Source organism: Barbus barbus (genome assembly GCF_936440315.1).
Source record: "Barbus barbus genome assembly, chromosome: 32".
In the NCBI taxonomy this organism is placed as follows: domain Eukaryota; kingdom Metazoa; phylum Chordata; class Actinopteri; order Cypriniformes; family Cyprinidae; genus Barbus; species Barbus barbus.
The window spans coordinates 12357122-12379327 of NC_136760.1; the positions used below are offsets into that span (position 1 = coordinate 12357122).

Here is a 22206-nt window from a genome sequence, read left to right on the forward strand (position 1 = left end):
GTGTGACAAACATGCAAAAAACATTAAATATCAGGAAAGGGGCCAACACTTTTTCACACCACTGTATTTTAATATATTATTATTATTATTATTATTATTATTATTAGTCAAACATTACAACACATATACCAAATGTACAAGTACAGTGAAACACTTTTATCACTGCATTATCAGCCATAGCATGAAAGTAATTATCAGCATCATCCACAAATACTTTATAATAACTGCAATTGTAGTTATGCTGTGGCACAGGGCCGCATAATTGGTGGGACAACTGGACAAACAGACATTTTTGCAAACGGGGCCTGTAATGAAAGTTTTGTAGAGGCCCAAGAATTGTGGCGCCACTGCTGCTATTACTTACAGATGCAGGATGTGTGAAACAGGCCTAACCTTGGATGAGAAAAGCATACCCTGCAGAGATACAGAGGTAAACAGATGCCAGTAGAGCGTGTTAGAACATGTTACTCTTTGAGTTCCAGTTTTTATCACATAAATCTTATAGACGGGTCTCGACAGGCCACATCAGGGTGAGAGGGGTGAGGGGAAATATCTGGTAAGGATGACTAACACTTAGTCATCTGCATTTAGATCTGGGTCATAATACTTATGAAATCAGTGTACATGTGTGAATGTTTAAAAATGTGTATATCTGCTGTTTATAAGATCTGGGTCACAACGCAAGCTTTGGCAGGAGGGACTGTGTGTCAGGATGTATTTCTACTCCAGGTCTGACTATACACGGCTGTCTTTATTTAACAGCTGTTCTTTTGTCTGCCAAACACATTGTTTGTAGATTAAATAGATAGATCTGTTTGGTTGATGTTAGTGAATTCATGTACATTCAGGAAGTTCTGGTTTACAGATTCTATAATGTTAGTGACGTATGGTAACTTTTATACAAAATGTTAAAAAAAACGTTTGCACGTGTTTTTTGTTGAGTGTCATATTTGATACATCCAGCTTTAATGGAGTTTAATATGGAGCTCAAACTTATCTAAATCAATGAGATCTTTATAAATGTATATCAGACAAAATGCATATAAATATCAGTTTTCACTATATCTCCCAGTAATGTATCTTAGTAAGATGATATTTAAATGTTTTGTATTATGATCAAATAAAACTAAAAAAATAGGAGAAATTGGAACATTGGCAGCTCTGGAAAAAAAAGTCCTCTCTTCCAAATAAAAGAGCCAGTCGACAAAGATCTGGGCCCGTATTCATAAAGATTCTAAGAATCCTCTCAGAAAACTCTTAATTTAGCTTAAAAACTTTTACGTAGGAGTCTTAGCTTAAGAGCGATTCGGGACCGATCTGAGAGCAACTCTGAGTAAGGAAAAGACAAAAACTTTAATCTTAGTGAGGAGGCGGGGTTGACCCCATTGCTATGTATGACACAATCTTTTGAAGACTGTGATTGGTTGGTTGTCAAGAAGGAAATAAAAGAGTGCTTTTAAGAGTAAGGTATATTATAAGCCTTCACTTTGAAATTACAGGCGGAATTTTTCCTCTCGCTCTTTCTCACACACACACACACATTATATATGTATATATATATTCTTAATTTTTTATTTACCATGCTGTCATACTTACAGAGCCGGCGCCAGGGCACCTCCATCGGGGGGCATTTCAATTTCTAGGGGGGGCACAAATCACGTTGTGTGTGTGTGTGTCGGGGGGGGGTGGGGGAGCTGCAATCTGTGATCTCGTGCAGTTGCTGACGCTCGCTAAAGCGTGCAATCGCATTATGTGCGCTGTTTTATCGGTACTTTCGCTTTCAAAATCGATCGCGTTCAGCAAGGAGGGGAGAGGATGGAAAGTGGGGGGGCACAGTAACTCGTTTGGGGGGGGGGGGGGGCACGGCCCGCGACGCCCCTTGGCGCCGGCCCTGCATATTTACTGTGTTTTATAGGAAATGAACAGAGACATATAAGCCTAATAAGTGCTGTAACAGACCCAAATCATCACTGCTGCATAGTTGCATTTTTCCAGTTGCCAAATATGTTAATGTAGTGATTTCTGGCGCTATGGCAATTCTGCGTGGTGTCTGAGATGTTAGCATGTCTTTAATAAGATCAGTCACAAACATGATCCCTGCACGAACTAATGTGTAGTGTCTTATTAACTCACTGTCATGCATTGTGTGCAACACATTTCTTCTCCCTCTTCATGTTTCGTCCATTTTTCGTCCATTTCCTTAAAAGTCCTCGTCCGTACTCCTAACAAGTTTGACCTTAAGACTTCTTTTAAGGGTTAAGATGCTTTCTGAATTACTTTTTTCTTTACTAGGATTTTTTCTTTAATTTTAAGAGTAAACGCCCACATTTCTAAGAATTTTCTTAGAATTTTGTCACTAGGAGCTACTTTTTGCATTAAAATTCTTCATGAATACGGGCCCTGGTCTTTATTTGATCCTTGCATTCAGCCTTTGCTCTACACTGCACATGCATTGGCTGCACCATCCTGAAATCTACGACATCTGGGGGTTTACCATTTATGTCAGTTTTGATTGCTGATTTGAAATATGTTATTGAAATGTAAGTTTGGAAAATGGGGCTTGAGATTTCCATATTTTCCCTATTCAGTTGAAGAGGAGCTGAACTTGCATGACTGAATATAGCTGCTCAAATGCAGTGTAACTAGAATTCAAAGATGGATTATGGATACCACAAAATCTCAGACTGCCACAGAAAATGGTATATGCAGAAGGCTAGGTTCAATCTTGTCTCTTTTATCTGGGCCCTTTGTTTATTCAGATTTTTTGGTTTGCGGGATATGCTCATTGATGTGGGTTATGTTCCCTATTAGTGGCTTCATGTTATTAGAAGACTACACAAACAGAAGAACAAGCCTGACAATACTGTGTGCTTTTTAATTTACCACAGTCTCAGGAGAAGCCCCTATCATTAAACAGTCTCAAAACACCAGCTGAGATGTACAGCTGTCTGCAGTTGTGTTTAAGACTGATGGGATGCTTGATGACAGTCTGAGCATCCAAATTTCTTTATTTTTCTTCATTTTAGAGTAACCAAACATCCTATTTTTCCCAGACATGTCCTGGTCGGGAATTCTAAATTTCCTAAAATGTCTGGGTTTGGCTTTGTTTTTCTAATGTTTTCATACTTGCTGAAGGTCATGACTGAAAAGTAGTTTGGGCATCAATCGATTATGTACAGATTATGTACAGTGCCTGAGCGCTATTGGTCAAACTACTTTCGTGTCCAATTGTGAGAAAGTGGAAACTACAGAAAACGGTCAAAGCAGTGCAAAAAGGACTGTAGAGTTTAAAACAATTAGAAAACAAAGCCAAAAGCGGTACATTTTAGCCAATGTCAAAAAAAAAAAAAAAATAAAGAAAAAGAGGAAATATCAGCATATATGCAACTTCCTTAGACTTTACACATTTGTGTTTAATAATTTTCTATTTTAACATTAAAATATAACTTTAACTTAACTTTACCTTTACTTTAACTTAACATCCCCATAATACGAACATCTCTGCATTCAAAATTAAAATGTCTTAATATCAGTTCATTAGGTACAAAATACTATATCAAACAAAGATGTATCATTTTAAACAAATAGCATAAGCTACTTTTTCAAGCAAAATATTTGGTTTTTATTGGATGCATAAAGATAGCTCGTACTTCAAAGCTACTTTTTCAAGCAAAATATTCTTTAAAAAGTATCTTTGAAGTACAAACTATCTTCATGCATCCAATAAAAACCACTTCCATGCCTGTTAATTAAAACTCATTGCAAAACTGATGCAAAAAATGGAAGTTAATTCTGAGAAAAGTTCTAGGATCTAGTTTGCAGATGTCACTTGTCATACAATGAGACTTTGACATTTAAATTGTGGCAAAAGTGTCCAAATACTTTTTGAGGCCACTGCACATTCACATGCCCGGCCTAAAAACAAATTAGTGGGAATTAGTTGGCTGGATCCAACTTAATTTGGGACTGATTGTTCTGTCTGAAATTCACCTTTAAAGTAATTTTGGAAGCCCTGCTGGCAACATTCCTCTCTCAATAACAAGGAATTCATGTCAATGCACTGAAAAGATAATTTGAAGATTATCTTTGCTTATTTGCAATGCCAGCATGCTACCCTGGTATTGTTTTAACTTGCCTTATGTTCTTCACATCTCTAAATAGGCACCATTAGTGGAAATTTGCCTTTAAGTACACGTCTCCTAAAATCTGGGTCAGTTTTTGAGTCTGGTATTGGTTAAGGCCCATGTAGTGCAGAAGTCTTGCTCAAACATATCTTCCTGACTCATCAGGACTTCAGTGTTTTGCTGTTGGTATTCAATTGCTCATACAAATAAGGGTAAACATTTCTTGGGTAAACAGCGGCTGGATTTGTCATATAACTCTTTTCCGGTGGTTAATGCATACCTCAAAGCTAGTCCGCAAACATTCGTGCTGGCAGTTTTGCATTCAAAGCTGATCGATGCCAGTTCAAAGACATACAAGGAGTCTTGGCATCCTTTGGGGGGTTTAGGAGACAAAGTCTGGCAGACACGCAGTCGTCATTCATCCGGAGTTGTTTCAGCACATATTTGAAAGGGTTTGGTCTTGTCTTTCAAGAAAGCAGTCTTGCAGTCTTGACTCCTTATTGCAAAGTCTGTCATTCAGAATGTCTGCCTTGCCATTTAAGTTGTGGAAGTGATGCTAAAAGCTCAAATTTGGCAAAAACGGTGCCTGTCTGTCAATATAAATGGAGCACAAGTCAGAAATTTCTAGACTCAGTTTGACCCACTCCAGAGAGACTGTGACTTTGGAAACGCCAGCCCAATGCATGGGATCTGATTTACGGTTGCTGAGAAACAGGAAGAGCCAGTAGAAGATTCCTGCTCCTTCTGGCAGAACATGGGAGTTTTAAAGGGCTCAGCTGTGATTGATTTTCTCTAGATGGAAGTTTTGCTCACAACAAACACGTATCCATATCATGTGTCCTTTGAGTCAACAACCTTTTCAAAACAACGGAATTCTTTACAGAAAAGTTGTCTCATCTAATATTGTGTTTATGGATGTTGTTAGGATCAGGATAGTGGCATAGTTGTTGTTTCCTATTTTTAACCAATTTATCCATTGAGGCCTTGCTAAAATGACAGTCAATCTAAGACAGAGAGAATGCCATCAGAATAGGAATTGTTTTCCTATCATCTTTACGGGTGTGCTAACAGGACATCTTCAACATTGAAAATATTTACATCCCCCTATGCCTTCAGACAGCATACACTGAAGATTTAAAGGAATTGTTTACCAAAAAATTAGAATTCTGTTGTTATTTACTCACCCTCATATCGTTCCAAACCCGTAAGACCTTCTGTCATCTTTGGAGCACAAATTAAGATGTTGCTGATGAAATACAAGCGCTTTTGGACCCTCCATAGACAGCAACGCAACTACCACGTTCAAGGCCCCAAAAGGTAGTAAGGACATTGTTAAAATAGTCAATGTGACATCAGTGGTTCAACCTTAATTTTATGTTCACATGATAAAAATTTGATTTGAACATTAGTGTCATGCTTTACTGTGATGAGTGAGTAGAATGTTAAAGATTAACTGTTTTTACCTGATTTTCTTGATTTTTAGTGAATTGTGTTCATTCTAATTAGATCTGGCTCATTTTTGACAATCATACCCAGAATTTTAACATAGTAAAAGGGTTAAAAAAAAAAAACAGTACAGCAATTCCCAATAACCGCTTCCTTGATAAATGGGACATATTGAGGCTGTTGGGTCATGGGCTAAAGAGACAAACAGACACAATACATCAGTTCAGATTGAACCTACGTCGAGGCTGAGTTGTATGAAAGTTGTATGTTTTGCCCTGTGGAAATGGTCCTGTAAAATCAGACTCATCAGTTGGGATAATTCATGTTTGTGTGTCTGGCAGGGGTTGTTCGTTTTCTTTTCTCAGAGAGCTTTTCTAAATTCACTTCAATGATCCACTTGTAAAGAGATTAGAGGGATTTAATGAAATTAAATAGTCGTCAAATCCGTTTCCACTCTTACAGACGACACAAGCTGATTAAATCACCCTGTAGGACGATCAATGAACATTATGTTTTGATTAGCTGACTGATGGGAAATGAAACTACAAGAAAATAGGAAACATCTAGACTCAGGATTAGAGAGTATGAGAAATCAGTATTTGTTCGCCAAACACCTCAAATGGAATATTTGTATTTCAAACAATAGTGTCAGCTATTTAGAGTTGTAGGCCTACATATATCAATTTTTGTTTAAAATAAAATAACAATAATGAATTGTAAATAAATAAATAAACATATTAATAAATAAACATACAAAAAAAAAACATCCAAGTTTTTAGAATGGAATATTTTTATTGATTATTCAAACAATATATTAGTGTCATAGTTGGATGCTTAAATGCTATATAAATATTAAATATAAATAATAATGAATAAAATACAATAAATGCAAAACAAACACACAATAATAAAACGGATGCCACAAGCAGAATTTAGTAGTTATTATTATGGGAGTTAAAGAAAAACACATCTTTAGTTTTTTAGAGGGGGACATTTTTATTGTTTGTTCAAACAGTATATTTAGTTAAGTTAAATGCCTACAAAATTCTACATAGATATTAAAAAACAAAATAATAAATAGTGCTGTCAAACGATTAATCACAGTTACTCTCATCCTAAATAAAAGTTTGTTTACTAAATATATATGTGTGTGCTCTGTATATTTATTATGTATACATAAATACACATGTTTATATTTTTTAAATATTTACATTTACTAAATAGTTTTTAGAACATTTTTGTTTTTTATTCAAACAATATATTAGTGTCAAACTATGTAGAGTTGTAGGCCTATACTATATAAAAATCTTTATAAATATTAAATATAAAAATAATAAAATACAATAAAATACAATAAATGTAAAAAATAATTATAATAATACAATCATATTTAAATAATATGATGTACTATAATATGTATATTTAAAATTATTTAAATAATTAAAAATAGACGTAATTCTACTTCACTTGCAATGTCATAAGGAGCCCTTGATCATCATTTGCTGTCCCTCATCCCCTCATGTTTGTACATGATCACCTGATCATCTTTCACCAGTTTGCACAGTTCAGCTCTTCTGCTGGTACAATCAGAACTAAATGTCATTGCCCTGTACTTTTTGAGTAACACTCAGCAAGGAGTAAAGTGTCAGATTTCAAGCTGATGCAGAAATTCAACATCTCTGCTTAGTCCTGACTGTTTAAGACCAATGAGGAGAAAAAATCTCATCATTAAATATGTTGTTTTCTGTCCTATATTGACCTATTTCCTATTGAAAAAGTAAGTTAGAAGCATGAGCATTGTTAAAAGACTATTGCATGTCGGTGATAAGTGGTAGGCCTATTTCAAATTTAGGAGCAGGGCACAATTTCACTATTATCTCTTTCTGTTTTATGCTGGTGCAATAATAAGAGCAAAAGATGACTCATGTCTTTCTAAGACAATTCGAACAGGTGCAGTGTCAGAGAAACTAAAGAAGGCATGATCGGTACATACGTATAACATTGTTTTACACACAAAAGCACATGTGATTTGAAGACTAAATTTAGCAAGGCCAAATTTGGTGCAGGACGCAGCCTGCTGGCTTTAAGAGCATGATTGTAAGCTGTCAGATGCAGTCAGAGGTTGTGGGAGTGAGTGAAGGAGTAGAACAGTAGCATGTTATCTTTGTCTAAGCATTGACTGTGCATCGGCAAACAAGGCTCAGCGGGGATTCTCCCATACTCCCTCCACTAGCTTTCAAAAATATGGACTTGTTTTCTCATATCTGTCCTCCTGTACCCTCTGTTAGGGTTTCAGTTAACCCTTAAGACCTTCTTTTATCTTATAATAATAATAAAATTATTTGATTATTATAATCATTATTTGATTTTACACTGCAAATTAAAATACTGAAAATACAATTTCAGGATTACTTTAAATAATTATGCAGCCTCTTTATTCATTTTAATTTCTGTTGCACAGTGCAGGACGAGTTACATGAAAAAGGTTTAGCATTTTATCTTAAGGCTTTGTTCAAAACACTAAGCCAATGTATAAGCAAAAGTAATAGTAATGCTTGACTTAGCACACATATAACATGTTTGCCAAATGTCGTTCCAGCTTTTCTGAAAATCTTCTTTTCCCTTAATAAGAATACCATCATTTCTATTCTAGCATCTGGAATTATCCTTGGGCTACAAGCTGACAGCTATACATGCCAGTGCACATGCAGAGAGATAACTGTATGTGATGAGGCTTTAGAGGTTCATCCTGTAAAATTAAAACTTTTAATACAGTCAGTAATTTATTTTTATTCTTTTGTTTCAGATTACACATCTGAAATGTTTTGTGAGTTTCAACAGATATATTTTCCATCCAGGCCCAGCTTGATGATATGAGCAGCCTCTTCTGTTTCTCGCTGCACTTTTGTTTTCATTTCCTCCCTCTTTTCCTGTTGCCAGAAGGGGAATGGTGTTGAAATCTCAAGACTGAAAAGGGAGGATCTAATCTGACTCAGAATGGTGTCAACCATACAGCTGGGGCCACCGCAGGCATTAATTGCACTTTGATTTATTATTTTTTTCCAAACAACAAAAAGTTCACAGTCTGGTGCATAACCAGAATTTATCGTTCCATGCAATTCCACACATAAAATTCATGAGCTGTAGTTCACTTACTTGATCAGTTGCACAGATTTGCTTTGGTAAAAAAAAACGTTCTAGGTTACGTATGTAACCCAGGTTTCCTGAAGGGAACGAGAGCTGCGTCCGAAAACGCTATGGGAACGTCTTCAGCATGACCACGCTCTGAATCTCACCTGTAATCATTCAAAATAGATGAGCGAGGCGTCATGGGCGGGGTGCGGCAGCACGTGCACGTGCGGCAGAGCCGGCGTCAGCTTCAAGTCATGAAGCAAGCGCTGGCAGGGATGCTGGAAGTGTGGCTACGAGATGCATCTCTCGTTCCCTTCAGGGAACCTGGGTTACATACGTAACCTAGTAAGTTACCGTCCAGGAACTTCGAGCTGCGTCCGAAAACGCTATGGGAACGAGATACCAACGCCGCCAGACTGACATGTCCCTGCCTGGTGTCAGGACGAAAGGACGGAGGAGCCTGGAGTGGCTCGGATGTCAAGGTTATAGGACCTGGCGAATGTCAGGGGCGTGGACCACCCAGCAGCGTTGCAGATGTCCTGCATAGAGACACCTGCCAAGAAGGCCTTGGAGGCCGCCACACCTCGTGTTGAGTGCGCTCTGACTCCCGACGGCGGGGGACGCTCAGAGGCCTCGTATGCCAGATGGATGGCATCCACTATCCACCTACTAAGAGTGGGCTTCGTAGCAGGAAGATCCCTCTTAGGCGGACCAAAGCACTCGAGCAGTTGGTCCAACTTTCTCCACAGGGCAGCTCTGTGGACGTACGTGCCCAGTGCTCGCACGGGACACATACAGTTGTGCCTCTCCTGGTCTGGCTCCCTGAAGGGAGGAGGACAGAAGGCCTGGAGTACGACTGGCTGTGGTACGACCGCTGGAACCTTCGGTACGTACCCCGCACGGGGATAGAGAAGTACTTTCGCCTAGCCGGGCGCAAAGTCAATACACGAAGGGGCCGAGACAGGGCCTGAAGGTCACCCACCCTCCTCAGAGAAGTGATGGCCAACAAGAAGACGGTCTTGATGGTGAGGAGTCTGTCCGAAATCTCCTCAATAGGCTCAAATGGTGCCACGCACAGAGCCTCTAGTACCATAGCCAGGTCCCACGTGGGGACACGTGATCATACAGGTGGCCTCAGCCTCAGCGCACCATGGAGGAAACGTGTAACTAGGGGGTGTCTACCCACTGACTGGCCACCGATAAGGGTGTGGTATGACGAAATAGCTGCCGTGTAGACCTTAACAGTGGAGTGGGTTAACCCTGCGGAGAAACGGGCCTGCAGGAACTCCAGAACTGCGCAAATCGGGCAGTTGACTGGATCGAGCTGGCGGTCCCCGCACCAAGAAGTGAAGAATTTCCACTTCAAGGCGTACAGTTTCCTTGTGGAGGGAGCTCTGGATTGGAGGATGGTCTCGACAACCTCGGTTGACAGACCGGAAGCTATGAGTTGTGCCCCCTCAGAGGCCACACCCACAGCTTCCACAACTCCGGGCGAGGGTGCACAATGGTGCCCCTGGCCTGTGAGAGGATATCTCTCCTGATCGGCACCGGCCACGGGGTGCCGTCGGGAAGAGAAATCAGGTCCGAGAACCATACTCAGCCCGGCCAGAACGGCGCTACCAACGGTAGACTGACCTCGTCCCGGCGCACTCTCGCCAGAACTCCCGGGAGCAGAGCGATCGGGGGGCGAGACGTACAGACGAGGCCTCAGCCAGGTCTGTACCATAGCATCCAGTCCCGGAGGAGCTGGAGGGGCTACAAGAACCAAAGGGGACATTGTGCTGACTCTTGAGTCGCAAAGAGGTCCACCTGTGCCTGGCCAAAAACTCTCCAAATCTGCTTCACCACCTCAGGGGTGAAGCATCAATTCCCCAGGCCTCGGCCCCTGTCTCGTCAGGACGTCTGCTCCCACATTGAGATACCCAGGAATGTGCACAGCTCTTAGTGATAGGAGCTTGCCCTGGGACCACACAAGGATCTGGTATGCCAGCTTATACAAGGGGCGCGACTGCAGACCTCCTTGGCGGTTGATGTAAGAGACCACTGCCGTGCTGTCGGTGCGGACCAGCACGTGGTGATCTCTCAGGTCCGGGAGGAAGTGCTTGAGCGCACGGAACACAGCTAGGATCTCTAGCTGGTTGATATGCCACGTAAGGTGGCAACCAATCCACAGACCGCAGGCAGGGTGGCCACTCGTGACCGCACCCCAACCGATGAGGGAGGCGTCCGTCGCAAGCGAGACGCGGCGACAAGGAGCTCCCAGCACCGGGCCCTGAGACAAGAACCAAGGATCCCTCCACATGTCTAAGGCACGGACAGCAGCGTGACACTTTGACAGCGTGGAGCGAGTTTCCCCTCAGGGAGACCCCCTTGGTCTTGAGCCACCACTGTAGGCGCCTCATGTACAGCGGACCGAACGGATCACGTTGGACGCAGCTGCCATGAGCCCAAGCAGCCTCAACAGCTTGACAGTGAGTGACTGGCCCTCTCGCACTCTCATGACTGTCGTGAGGATCGACTCGTCGAATCCCACACCACGCCTAGATAAGTGGTTCTCTGAGCTGGAGAAAGCACACTTTTCCTGGCGTTTAGTCTTAACCCCAAGTCTTTCATGTGGGCGAGAACGACATCTCGATGCCGAATCGCCAACCGCTCTGATTGAGCGAGGATCAACCAATCGTCGATATAACTGAGTATGCGGATGCCCTGCAGTCGCAACGGGACCAGTGCCGCATCCACACACTTGGTGAAAGTGCGGGGTGAGAGTCCTAGGCCGAAGGGAAGAACCCGATACTGGTTCTGCCAAATGATCTACTAAGGGAATCAGTCTCTCGAGACTGACCTCTGGTGTCAGAGAAGCGGCCAGACCGCTGCCTCGATGCGGCGCACCGGAAGGAGGCGCACGATCTGGCGGCTGAAGCGAGTCTCTCAGGCCCGCTGTATTCACAGGCGGAGAAACCTGAGGAAGATACTCGCTGGGAACCGCTGCGCCCTGGAACAACGGCAGGGTTGGCAGACAGGTCCCCGGAGGGCACCGAGGGGAGTCGGTCACCAAGTACCGCGGCGCAAGCCGCTCCACCCCAGTAGGGGTCGCCCTCCACGGTCCTGGGGCTCGCCCGTCAGGACCTTTTTGCGCGAGGAGCTGGTATACGGAGGAGGCTGTGCCCGCCCAGCAGCCACCTGAGTTTAGAGAGCGCACATACCCTCTGCCCATCAAAGATGTTATAAGCAGAGCAGGAGCCTTCAAAGACGATGCCATAGAGGGAGACAGATAGCTCGCAAGCGTCTGCACAACCCGCGGCACCGCCCTGTACCCGCGCTCATTCAGTTCCCGCGGGAACTAATTGCCGGGACGAAAAGGTTTCACCCGCGATCGGTGAGGAGATCGGGGAAAAACGGAAGGCTCCTGTGTAGAAGTGGCTCCTCAAACTGGGGCGAAAGAGGCGGCGAAACCGCGTCAACGCTCGTCACATCAACCTCCTCGGAGGAAGAGAGACAAAGCGTTGAGCCCTCATCTCGGGGGGAAGAGTACCGCTTCCAAACCGAGAGACGGGGCGTCAGATCTGGCGGATACGGCAGGAGATAGGGACATGCCCGTCTGACTCTCGCCAGCCAGATCAGCCTTTTTTTTTTTTTTCTGCGAGCCCCGCGAGCGCAGCCGCCACTCTGCCTTTTTTTTTTTTTTTTTTTTTTTTTACGGCAGAAGCGGGACCGGCTTTATTTTCTCTTTATGCTTGTGCAAACACTGCAGCTTACAAAGCTCATGACGTCTTTCACATCCACCTCCTCGGAGGAAGACAAGCGGGCCGTCGTGCCCTCTCTCTGGGGGAAGAAACGCGGCTTCCGAACACAGAGAGCGGGCGCGCACAGATTGTGTGTGTGTGTGTCCCCACTCGTGATGTAGCGAGGGAAGGGACTAACACACAACCTGAAACGCGATCTGGGATCGCTCCCATCGTCTTGGCCTTAGATTTAGGCATCTTTTAGGACAGACAACACTAAATAAGACTCACAAGACAAAAATCGGACTGACAACATACAGAACGCTTGCTGAATGACAGAAAGCTGACGCTGGCTCCACCGCACATGCTTATATACTTCCTGGTCGTGACGTCACCCCGCCCGTGACGCCTCGCCCTTCTATTTTGACTGGATTACAGGTGATATTCAGAGCGTGGTCACGCTGAAGGCGTTCCCATAGCGTTTTCGGACGCAGCTCAAAGTTCCTGGAAGGGAACTCATCTTGCACTGCTTTTGCACAGAACCAGAAGGTCAGAGTTTGCCTGGTTTGTTTCAGAAGTAGACATATATTGTAATATAACAACATAACAGCTGAATAAACAGAGCTATGAAAGTTTATCATGGCTGTGTCCTGAAACCTAAAAAACGCAGTCAGTATGTGGAGGTAGGAAAGCATCTGTGTGTAACGGCATGTTCACACACGGTCCGATTGAAACGATTCTTCTGTTTGTGTGGTTCAGTTGAATGAGTGTGAATACTGCCATCTAAACCTTGGGGCACACCAAACATGGAAAGAATGAAAATGGTGTCTGATGAAGTAGTTGAAAGAAGAATTCATAAATGTTCATGTTTTTCCCCCCATTCCCCGTTTTCTATTGAGAAGTCAGAAAATTTCACATTACTGAAGTTATAAAGTATTCATCTGGTTATCTCTAATGCTCACTTGCTCTTGTCCTAGGTCAATTATTTTTAAATAATTGTATTTATTTGACCAAATAAATACCATTATAATAATATAATGAAGAACTTATTTTCATTAGACATACTTTTTTTTTAAGAAAATCTTTAGGCCTTAATTCTGTTTTGAAAGTGTAATTTGAATCACAGGATGGATTATGGCTTGAGACAATGGTGTCAAAGTCTTATTCTGTATTGTATTTTATATTGCAGATGAAACTCCCAGTGCTGTTGTTGGGACGGTCAGCTGATCTGAGACCAGGCGAGTTTGTGGTCGCTATCGGCAGTCCGTTCTCCCTTCAGAACACAGTGACCACTGGCATCGTCAGCACCACCCAGAGAGGGGGCAAAGAGCTGGGCCTGCGAAACTCTGACATGGACTACATCCAGACAGATGCCATCATCAATGTGAGTTAATCATACACTGCGTGCAAACAATTTGTTGGCTAAGTGGGTCAGTGACATGATGCTTAGTATCATCTAATAATAAAAAAAAGATACTTGACTGTAACTTAAATAGACATCTTCTGTAATGAACATCTGTAGTGAAGACAAAATATGAAAAGACTGAATTAAAATTTTATGAAGTAGTTTAGCATAATCTTATTGTTTCCTCTGTTCATGATATTGCCATTCTTATGTTATAACTAACCATGATTTATCCTATGGAAATTAGTTTTTAAATATACATTAATACATTTAGGTTGACTCAGTGATGGTAAATAATCCTTGACTTGAATAATAGGACTTGAAAAATATTTTTAAGTTGCCATTATTCAATGTTCACTGTAAAAGAGCTATTTCTACCATGATTTAGACTATAAAATAATATAATATTATAAAATAAAGTAATTTTTGACTTGAATAATTTAGAATAATTAAGCTTTTACAACTTTTAGGTTATTTTTTCAGTGTATAATTTACAATTATTTAGAAAATTATATATATATATATATATATATATATATATATATATATATATATATAAGAAAAGTTGAAACGGCACTTAGAGGCTTTTGAATCTGAACTATATATATATATATATATATATATATATATATAGCTCTACAGTGCACAAATATAATATTCAGTAATATTTAGCATCATATTCACATTTTAACTTTGGAATAATTAAGTTTTCTTTTAAAGGACTCTCTTATGCTCACTATGGCTGCATTCATTTGATCAAAAATACAGTAAAAACAGTTAATAATGTAAAATCTTATTATTTGTAAAATACATACAATACATACGTTTTCTATTCTATTCTAAATGAGAGCTCCTTATTATTATCACATTTTCATAAACCCACACTCTTTATGTGTTTCAGTACGGTAATTCAGGAGGGCCCCTGGTGAACCTGGTAAGATTTTTGCATTTTGTTAATATGTCCTTCTCATATGTAAATAATGAAACAGCTTGAGTCTTATTTTTTAGTCAGTTAACAGGAGCAACAGAATGCAGCCAGGGTTGATAATGTTTATTGCATTTATTTTTTAAGAGCCTAGAAACATATGTTGGCAGAAGGGCTCTGTGTTGAGTCAGCCGTGACCATAAACACATGTGTGCATGCATTATGATCAATAGCGGAAACATCCCATTGTGACAGGAAGACATCTGTGCATGCAGATTTATATTTGTGTCCTGATTCTTGTGTCTGTTGCTGTAGGATGGTGAAGTGATAGGAATCAACACGCTGAAGGTGACAGCAGGAATATCCTTCGCAATTCCTTCTGACAAGATCCGACAGTTCCTGGCTGAGTCTCATGGCAGACAGGCTAAAGGTCAGGGGCAAAATGATGCTAAATCTGAAACATTTACTCTGTTTGAACAACATTTTCAATCAAAAGTTCAGAAAAGTATCGATCAATAATATCTCATATTTGTTTTCAGGAAAAACAGTCACAAAAAAGAAGTATATCGGTGTAAGAATGATGTCATTAACCCCAATGTAAGTCACAAATGCATTGCATGTGCTTACTGAATACTGTTGTGTGTTTGTGATTATGGAAAGACATTTAAATCAATTGAATCAGCCATCTAAACAAATCTTTTCAAATTGTATTTTCCATTATACAGATGCATAACAGAAAACATGATATTTATTCATGATATATAATGTATCTGTCACTCACAGGCTTGCTAAAGAGCTAAAGGAAAAACAGAGTGATTTCCCAGATGTCACCTCTGGAGCGTACGTCATTGAAGTTATCCCCAAAACACCAGCTGAAGTGTAAGTACCCTATCGCATGTAGCCACTAGTTTTCCACAATACACCAAGAATGAAGTCAGGTGGTTGAATTTTTTTTGTGCACTCAAACCAGATCACAATAAAAAGTGCATTGTCATTTTATGCTGTCCAGCAGTTTCATATGTGATGCTGTATTTACCATATAGATGATCTATTTAAATCCATAATGGTTTAAATGAACAGTTTCCTAAATGGTCATCTTCCTGCTGAGGCAGCAGTGTTTCTCTTTTTTTTATTTCACTTAGAAGTTAAAGGTTTTTATAACTAAAATTAACTTTGGGATTTCATTGTGTGTGTGTGAACTTTGAATCACAAGTAGTCCACACAATTTTAGCTTATATGAGATGATGTGAACAGTACATAAGTGGCCACTTCCTGTCATTGTGGGTAGACAATTTAGTATACGAGTACAACACATAGGAACAGTTTGTGGCTAGAAATTTACCATGAATTACAGCGTAATCAGTTACATGTTACTATTTCAAATTCAACTAGAGCCAACTCTCATGGGAAATGGTGCTGTAAGTACATGGACATTTCTGAAACAATATCTTGGGCATTATCCATAGTTTCAGGCTTTCCAAAAAAACTCTCTTACAAATAAAGGTTCCACAAGGGGGTTTTCGCAGTGATTTTGCAGTTTAAAAAAAAAAAATCAGTAAAGACACTGATGTCAGAAATATCAGACTGAAAGAGAAGCTTTAGACTTGTTTAAAATATATATTTTATTAGATATTATGTCAGAAAAATCAAACCATTTTGAAATGAGAAATGTCAAAACATAAGATTGAACAGAAAGTACAGGGATGATTAGAATGAATGTTTACATAAAACCATATCAGTACTAAGCCAACACCTAAACACTTAATGAGAATGAGCCAAATATATTCTGAAACAGAGGAGAAATTTGTGTCTCACTAAATAATCAAACTTAATACTTGAGCCCCTGCATCCTCATATGAGGACATTATATTTTAGTGAATTTCTCTGAGACTATACATGCCACAGTTTTAAGTCTGGATGTCTTGTACAGCGCACATTCAGGGCTTTTCAGAGATACCAAATGTTTGGATGTTTCACTACGACCACTCCCTCTCCTTGGTCTTCAAAAATGTCTGGTATTAATTTAGTGACACTTTTATGGAAATATGATAATATTTTGTAATCTGTCTAATTTTTTAATTATGTGTCATAAATCAACATCTCAGGAAAATGTTATGGGGTTTCAAATCAAAATATAACTTTCTGTTACGAAACAGGACGTTGATTTCATACATGTCCTCATATGAGGACACCGCGACTAAAAGCATATTTATTATGCATTTTGGAATGAATAGGGAAAGAAATTATATTTCAGTATTCTATGAAATATTATATATTATCATGAAAATCTTGTCAATTATTACTCTCATTATTACACTTCTTTTTTCATTACGTTGCCCCAAAAACACATTAATATGCAAGTTAGATTTAGTTTATAGATACATTGTATATAATGAGAAAACCCGTTTATGGCCATTTTACACACATTTTGCAGAAAGAAAAATGGTGTATCAAATCATTCTGTTATAACATAGTTGAGAATCATCTTTATACAAAGTTTGGTAAAAAAAAAATAAATAAATATATATATATATATATATATATATATATATATATATATATATATATTGAAAACTAAAAATGTATCGGTGATTTTTTAAATCAATTGTTTTTGCATATGCATGTTCATTCATGTCTTTTTATTTATTTATTTTTAAAAATTGAGTCCCGATGTCCTCTACCGAGGATACAGCAGAACTTATGATTTTTTTTTTACATTCTCTTTAATGCTCTAAACAATGTAAAGACATGAAAAAAATATTTTTATTTTTTTCCCCTAAAACCGTTTTCTCAGGTCTCAGGAGGTTAAAGCGGTCATGAGCTGCCTTTGTTCTTTATTTTGTACAGTACTCTGAGGTCCACTTATAATGTTATCAAGATTTTTTACATTTTTACATAATTGTGACACTGGACCACAAAACCAGCCAAAAGTGTCAATTTATAAATAAATAATCTTTCCATTGATGTATGGTTTGTTAGGATCGGACAATATTTGGCCGAGATACAACTATTTAAAAATCTGAAATCTGAGGGTGCAAAAAAATCCAAATATTGAGAAAATCGCCTTTAAAGTTGTCTAAATGATGTTCTTAGCTATGCATATTACTGATGAAAAATTCTAAAGTTTTGATATATTTAAGGTAGGAAATTCACTAAATATCTTCATGGAACATGATCTTTACTTAATATCCTAATGATTTTTGGCATAAAAAAAAAAAAAGATAATTTTGACCCATACAATGTATTTTTGACTACTGCTACAAATATACCCCAGCGACTTAAGACTGGTTTTATGGTCCAGGGTCACAGTTTAGAAGTAATAGGCTATTTTCTGTTCTGTTTTTGACCCCCTCATCGGAATGCTCTGTTTGAATGTGTAGCGGATTGTAGCCTCGGAAGTAAACGCTCACTGCTATCAGTAGTTCAGAAGGAAGGCAATGCAAAGACTTTGGTTTTTGGTAACTTGGTACTGCACAGCGTCTTGTTGTCATCTTTATCGTTTGGTTTCTGCATAGACCTGCATGCTCGCCTCTCTTGTAAACACTAAATGCACAAATCAGTGGGCGGGGCTAAATAGGCAGCGAAGTAGAAGCAGGCGTTGATCTTCTTCTATGAAGGCGGTGTTTAGCCACACTATTACATCATAGAGTTTTCCATTCCACAAGCTGTCCTTTTGGCAGACTGGCTTCAAATTAAGCTGTTTTTAGACTAATGAGAAAGTTTTGAGTTCTGAAACTTACAAGTTTTACAGTACAGTGACCTCTTATACGTCAAACGATCAAGGGAATTTTGGTTTCTCAGTTCATGACCCCTTTAAAATTAGCTTAGACATAATGACATCACCTTCTAATAAAACCTAATACTGTTTTGTAATGAGAATCCAATAATGTGAAGTCAATAAAAGCACAGATAGAACAATTAGGGAAGTTCTGACTTAAAATTAGTTTTAAAAGTTTTAACTGTTTCCTGTTTTGTTTGCCAGTGGCGGTCTGAAGGAGAGTGACGTCATAATCAGCATTAACGGTCAGAGGATCACGTCAGCCAGTGATGTCAGCACGGCTATCAAGAAAGACGACCGTCTGAGAACAGTGGTACGACGCGGCAATGAAGATGTCATCCTCACAATCATTCCTGAGGAGATTGACCCTTGACCTCCCTCATGCTCACCCATGAGCTGGTTCTCAGACTTTTACTGAGTGTGTTTCCGGAGCCACACTCCTTCTAGAAACCATAGTGAACACTTTCCAGTCCAACCATCATCCAACCTGAATGTTGTTCTCAGCTTAGAACAGGAAATGTACTTTCTCACTTTATTTCCCCATATCTTCAAAGTCATGTTCTGTTTATTCATTAGTATACCATGTTAGATTGAGCCCTTTGGAAACAGATATGAGAATTTAGTGCTGGCTAGTTCACTAACACACTGAAATGTATATAATGATGTTGTTCCAAAACCTAGTAAGCTGCCTAAGCTTGCGATGTGCAGAATGATTCCATTCAAGATGGTGAATGAAGCAGGTAAATGTTGATTATAATCTTATATTTTATTCATTACTGAAAAGTATCTACTAAAATAATTCAGTGTAATTAAAAAGAGTTTTACCCAATGTTATTGTTATGCCTCCCTTATGAAAATTAACCATGGTTTTATTATATTAAAAGTGTAGTAACCATGTTTTTTGGCAGACTAATTACCATTTGTATAACCACAGTTTTACTACAAATACCATGGTTAAATTATGGTTAGTGTAGCAAAACCATGGTTAATTTGTGGTTACCATGTTTTAACTACAATAACCGTGTTTTTTTATTTATTTATTTTTTTTATTTTAGTAAAACCATAGTTAATTTTCGTAAGAATTAACCTGATAGCACATTTATGTGTGTAGATGTCTTTTTGATGTGCACTTTTCATCTCGTTTCTGCAATACGTCTGTCTATAAAATGTTTCCTGTCAAATGTTAAAACTGACATGTAGAAAATTGTCTTGATGTTTATGGTTTATAATGTACGAAAAGAGGTGTGTTATCTGGGTAGAGTATTGTGCTGTTAGATTAGCAAAATGCTAACGGCTAACTACTAAAATCTGTTGTGAGTCTCCGTGAGGGAAACTGCATGCAGAGTTGCTACCTATGTGTTTTCAAAATCGGTCATGTATGGTGGGTAGTTCACTAGGTTTTGGAACAGACCTTATATTTCGTCCTTATGTAGCCTATACATCAGCAAAGCATCATGAATTTTTGCTGTCTGTATTCAGCTTTCTACATATTTTTTTATATTTACACTCAGATCTCAAACTTGACATTATTTGAAACCGAATTGTGGGCCATTAGAGGATGACTATTATCTTGGAATACCTTCTCTTCCTTAAATCTGTGTCTGTGTTTGTCAGATGGCAATTTCCGAAACGAAATTAAAGAAGGTTAACGTTTTTAAACTGTTTCAGTGTCATACTGTTTGACTTCAAAATCATCAAGAACTAATGCATTTTTAAGGTCGATTGAACCAGCAAGAAACAATCTAGCAGAGAATATTGAGGAAGTGAGTACCCTGAATTGCTCTATTAACAATTCCTGATAGTTTATTAGAGTTCCTGCTGTGTAGATCTGGTGTCTTGAGGTCTGATCTATTCTTTAGCAATTTGCCATGTCTGTACCAAAATGAATTTCAGTATTCTGTCTTGAATGGATGTCATGCGTGATTTCATATTAAGATAACATCTTTTCTTCATAGCATTAATGATTCACAGTGTTTCATCAATTACAAATCAGACCCATTCTTCTTCAACGTCTGCTTCACCTCAGAAGGCTGAAACAGTTTGGACAGCGAGGGACACAAAACTCTGACTGAATATTATTGCTCTTGTAGTGTTATTTCCAAAATTACACCAAATTGCTGAGGTCACCGCTGGAGTTCTTCTAGTACATATTAGTCCTAGCTATCACAAATGACCTCAGAACTCATTTAACATGGTTTTCACAGCAGTACCTCTTCCTGGATCAATTAACCAATCAGAATTTGCAGTTAGGGTTACCCTCTCAAGTAAAAGATGTCACTGGGGTGGTACCTTCTAATATGTAGGCCTACCATTTAGGTATTAATATGTACACTTTAGTTAGAAATATGTACCATCACAATACTAAAATTCCTACTTTAGAGGTAAATAATTAGTTACAAAGATATACGTTATGAAAGGGTACCATCCCAATGATAGCTTTTGTACCTTTTTTTTCTGAGAGCGTATAGGGTTAGTACTACATTCTAAAAAATGCTGGGTTAAACAACCCAGTGCTGGGTAAATATTGGACAGAACACATGCTGGGTTGTTTTCCACCAACAGTTGGGTTAAATGTTTGACCCAACCTTCTGGGCAGTAACCTAACCGCTGGGTCTAAACAACCCAATCGCTGGGTTCGTCCATATTTTACCCAGCGTTTTTAGAGTGTAGAAATAGGTTGAATATTATATTAATTTCAATAATAATTAGTGGCCTATGTTTAGGATTTGGATAATATGTGGGGTTTGAAGGTTATAGGATGATTAGGATTATATCTAAATATTTAATGGAACATGTCTTCATAAACCTGTGATACAGGTTTAATCCAATAGAGCTTGTATTACATACTTGTACCCTACTTATATCTGAGAAAAAGATATTACATTTTAGTATTTGAAGGTTTGAACAAAATATTATGAAGTGAATAAATAAATTAAGCCACACTGCTTGCAACAATAAAACAGAGGAAAATTGCTGATCAATAATACTCTTAACTACGGTGGCCAGAGAGCTCATCGCGCTGCAACTTCAGAAAACACATGCTGTTACCGGGCTGACGAGACATGAGACGTACGGATCTATTTGCAAAGCTTTATTGTAAAACGTGGTCATACAGGCAGGGTCGGGAGACAGCAAATAGGTATGGCAGAGGCAAAACAGAGCAATCCGTGGAACAAGAAACAAAATCCAGACAGGGCAAGGCAGAGAGAATAATCCAAGAACTCGGGCAGGGTCAGACACGGAAAGGAAAACAAGGCGAGGCAAGACTATGAAAACTAAGAACGCTTTGTAAGGTAGCAGGCTAACAATACTCGGCGGTGTGCAAGAGCAAGTCCCAGGCTTAAGTAGTGAGTGGTGGTGATTGTGAAATGGTGATCAGGTGTGGGTGTGATAATTGAGAACAGCTGTGCGTGATTAGGGAGTGCAATGGATGGTGGGAAATGGAGTCCAATGTGCTTGTGAGTGAAAATAGTCACTGTGGTGAACGGGTGACCTCTAGTGGTGGTTAACCGGGAGAGCATGGCCAGGATTCGTAACATAGCCCCCCCCCCCCCAAGGAGCGGCTTCTAGACGCTCCGATACAATCAAGGAGGGCGGTGGAGCGGAGGCGGAACAGGGGGAGGGATGGAGGGCCAGATCCCTGCGGAAGTGCAGAGGCCGGGGATCGAGGCAGA

General features: G+C 39.6%; 1 protein-coding gene across 1 annotated transcript in view; it reads left to right on the forward strand.

Annotated features, from left to right (window-relative positions):
* The window catches only part of LOC306852680 (serine protease HTRA1B-like), a 37031-nt gene extending 16840 nt beyond the window's left edge, over positions 1–20191 (forward strand). The window contains exons 4-9 of the mRNA XM_079389706.1: positions 13614–13808; positions 14731–14763; positions 15070–15184; positions 15294–15351; positions 15538–15633; positions 18737–20191. Coding sequence (XP_079245832.1) covers positions 13614–13808; positions 14731–14763; positions 15070–15184; positions 15294–15351; positions 15538–15633; positions 18737–18905 — 666 coding nt within the window. The 3' untranslated portion in view covers positions 18906–20191. The remainder of the gene's footprint in view (positions 1–13613; positions 13809–14730; positions 14764–15069; positions 15185–15293; positions 15352–15537; positions 15634–18736) is intronic.
* The last annotated feature ends 2015 nt before the right edge of the window (positions 20192–22206 follow it).